The sequence below is a fragment of the Trichechus manatus genome, unplaced genomic scaffold, assembly GCF_000243295.1.
Source record: "Trichechus manatus latirostris isolate Lorelei unplaced genomic scaffold, TriManLat1.0 scaffold00284, whole genome shotgun sequence".
Classification (NCBI taxonomy): Eukaryota; Metazoa; Chordata; class Mammalia; order Sirenia; family Trichechidae; genus Trichechus; species Trichechus manatus.
Window position 1 is genome coordinate 1,032,862 of NW_004444220.1, and position 2,489 is coordinate 1,035,350.

At 42.9% G+C, this 2,489-nt stretch overlaps 1 protein-coding gene across 5 annotated transcripts in view; it reads right to left on the reverse strand.

Moving 5' to 3' along the window:
- Nucleotides 1-2,489, reverse strand: part of RRAGB (Ras related GTP binding B) — a 58,011-nt gene that overhangs the window by 33,477 nt on the left and 22,045 nt on the right. For all 5 annotated transcript variants that reach the window (XM_004390123.1, XM_004390122.1, XM_023725078.1 and 2 more), the window contains one exon: nt 302-524. In XM_004390123.1, the coding sequence (XP_004390180.1) occupies nt 302-524 (223 nt within the window). The remainder of the gene's footprint in view (nt 1-301; nt 525-2,489) is intronic.

Below are 2,489 nucleotides of genomic sequence, written 5' to 3' on the forward strand. Positions count from 1 at the left end.
AAAAAAAAAAAAAAAAAAAAAAAAACGAAACCTGCCCAAGGCATGGTGAGTGTTATATCCCAGTTTATCTTAAGCCAAGGAGGTCTGGCTCCAAGCCCCATTAAAGCACTTGGTACAATGTTCTCCTTTAAAAAAGTAAATAAATAAAAACAAACAAAGAAATGAGAGAACTTTATTTTGAAAGCTTATGCTGAGATTTTTTTTCCTGAAAAAGAATGGTACAAATTTACTTATAACGCTACAAAAAAAAAGTTTGCAACGCACGTCAACCATTTTGTGCAGCACCCACTCTGTTTCTTACCAAGTCCCGTTGATCCTCCTGTACGAGATCCATTTTGTGCACCAAGCAAAAGATTTTGGCATCTGGAGAGTTCTGCAAAATGGCTTCCAAGCATGATTGGTAATAGTGCATGTCCTTTTCAAGTTCGCGGCTCTCCACATCAAAGACATAAATCAGAACCTCCACATTTCGGAAGATGTTGTCCCGCTGGCTAGTGAAATAATTTTCCATGAAAGTGTCTTGCCTGTAGGAAAAAAAAAATCTAGATGATAAAAAAGTCCTCAATTTAGTCACTCCTGCTTAGACTGTATTTTTTTGGCCTAATCCGTGCAAAATCTAATCTTAAATCTTAAAGGTCTGGTCTTTACCTTCTAACTTGTTGAGCTACACCTTCCACCACCCTCTGCCACTCTTACCATGTTCAAACACACTGACATTCTTTAAGTTCTTCAATTGGCCCATAGGACCTTTACACATGCAGTTTGCTCTGTCACAGATGTTAGCCCTGGTGGTGCAGTGGTTAAGAGCCTGGCTGCTAACCAAAAGGTCAACAGTTCAAACCCATCAGCTGCTCCTTGGAAACTCTATGGGGCAGTTCTATTCTGTCCTATAGGGTCACTATGAGTTGGAATTGACTTGACAGCAACAGGTTTGGTCTTTTGGTTTCATCTAATTAACTCCTAGTTGTTCCTTTAGGCTACAGTTCAATCCATACTTCCTCATCCCTGAATTCCCTGACTTGGTCCAATCCATTCACCATAAGCCCTTATAACAATATATTCCTTGTCTTTTTAATACCACAAATGTAATATTACATGGTCTTGTGTGAGTTTTTAATAAATATCAATCACTCCCTAGACAGCAATTTCCATGAGGGCAAGGACTCTTACCGTTCCCATTGTTTCCCAGCTTCTAGTACAGAACCTGTCATAGAGTAGGCACTCAATGAATATTTGTTGAACAAATAACTAAATAGACAAATACTCTAAACTGTATGAAAATGACTCCAATGATAATTTTTCAGGAGAATGTTGCTCTTTGCTCCTTAAGCTGTGTGCTGTTTCTCAAGAAGTTATCAATTACCAGCTGTCTAGCAGAAAACAGTAGCATTTTGCAGTGAAAAACAGCACAGTGACTGGGTAGAGCCAACATGGCACTATAGACAGAAGCAACACACCATCCTTCCACAGTAAAGACCCAAAAAACTAAGTAAAACAGAGACAAATGTGAATCTTGGAACCCTAAGTGTCAGTGAAGAGACACAGAATTCAGCCAAGCACTGAATGGAATAAGAAACTGACAGAGAACAGACAGCAAGGAGAGATATGAGTGGAGGTCCCCTGACAGCTAACGCAGCATGGATTCGCCACCGTGGACTCCTGTCAGAGATCAGCGTGCAGGGAGTATGGGAAAACAGCTTCACAGAGGTTTCAGCAAGAGACAGAGCACCTGGTAACCAGCGATATATGCTTTCACATCCCTCACCCTTCTTCCCACTGCTCAGCCTCCGCCAATTCCTAGATGGCCATGGTTACTAGGCCAGCTGGAAGGCACTACGCTCCGTGCTGTTTGGATTCAGCCCACCTACACTGGCCAGCTTCTTCAGTGCCATTTCTTTGCTGCTGGTGTTGCTTTTTTCAGCTTCTTTTGGTTTCTTCCCTGCCTTTCACCACTTCCTCATCCTTTCTCTCAAACACCTGGCTAGGTATGCCATCTTTGCTTCTTCTTGAAAGGCTGTGAAGTGCCGCTCGGCTAGGGAACTGCTTCCCCAGTCCACGCCACCATGCTGGTAGGATCCCTGGGGCCATTTTGTTTTGTATTGTTTGTTTTCTTCTCACAGCTTGGGAGCCCCTTCTAGCCAGGCTGTACTGCGCAGCTTGGGAGACACTTCCTCAGTCTGAGCAGCAGCACCGGTGGGATCCCTGGGAGCATTTATTTCTTTCTCTTTTTTCCTTTTTGTTTCTCCTCCCTCTATACCTACCTTCTTTTTCTGTCTCCTAAATACCTAGCACTGTGTGCTATCTCTGCCCCTTCTAGCCAGGTATCTTAGTCATCTAGTGCTGCTATAACAGAAACACCACAAGTGGATGGTTTTAATGAAGAGAAATTTATTTCCTCACAGTTAAAGTAGGCTAAAAGTCCAAATTCAGGGCGTCAGCTCCAGGGGAAGGCTTTTTCTCTCTGTTGGCCTTCTCTTCAGTGTTCCCCC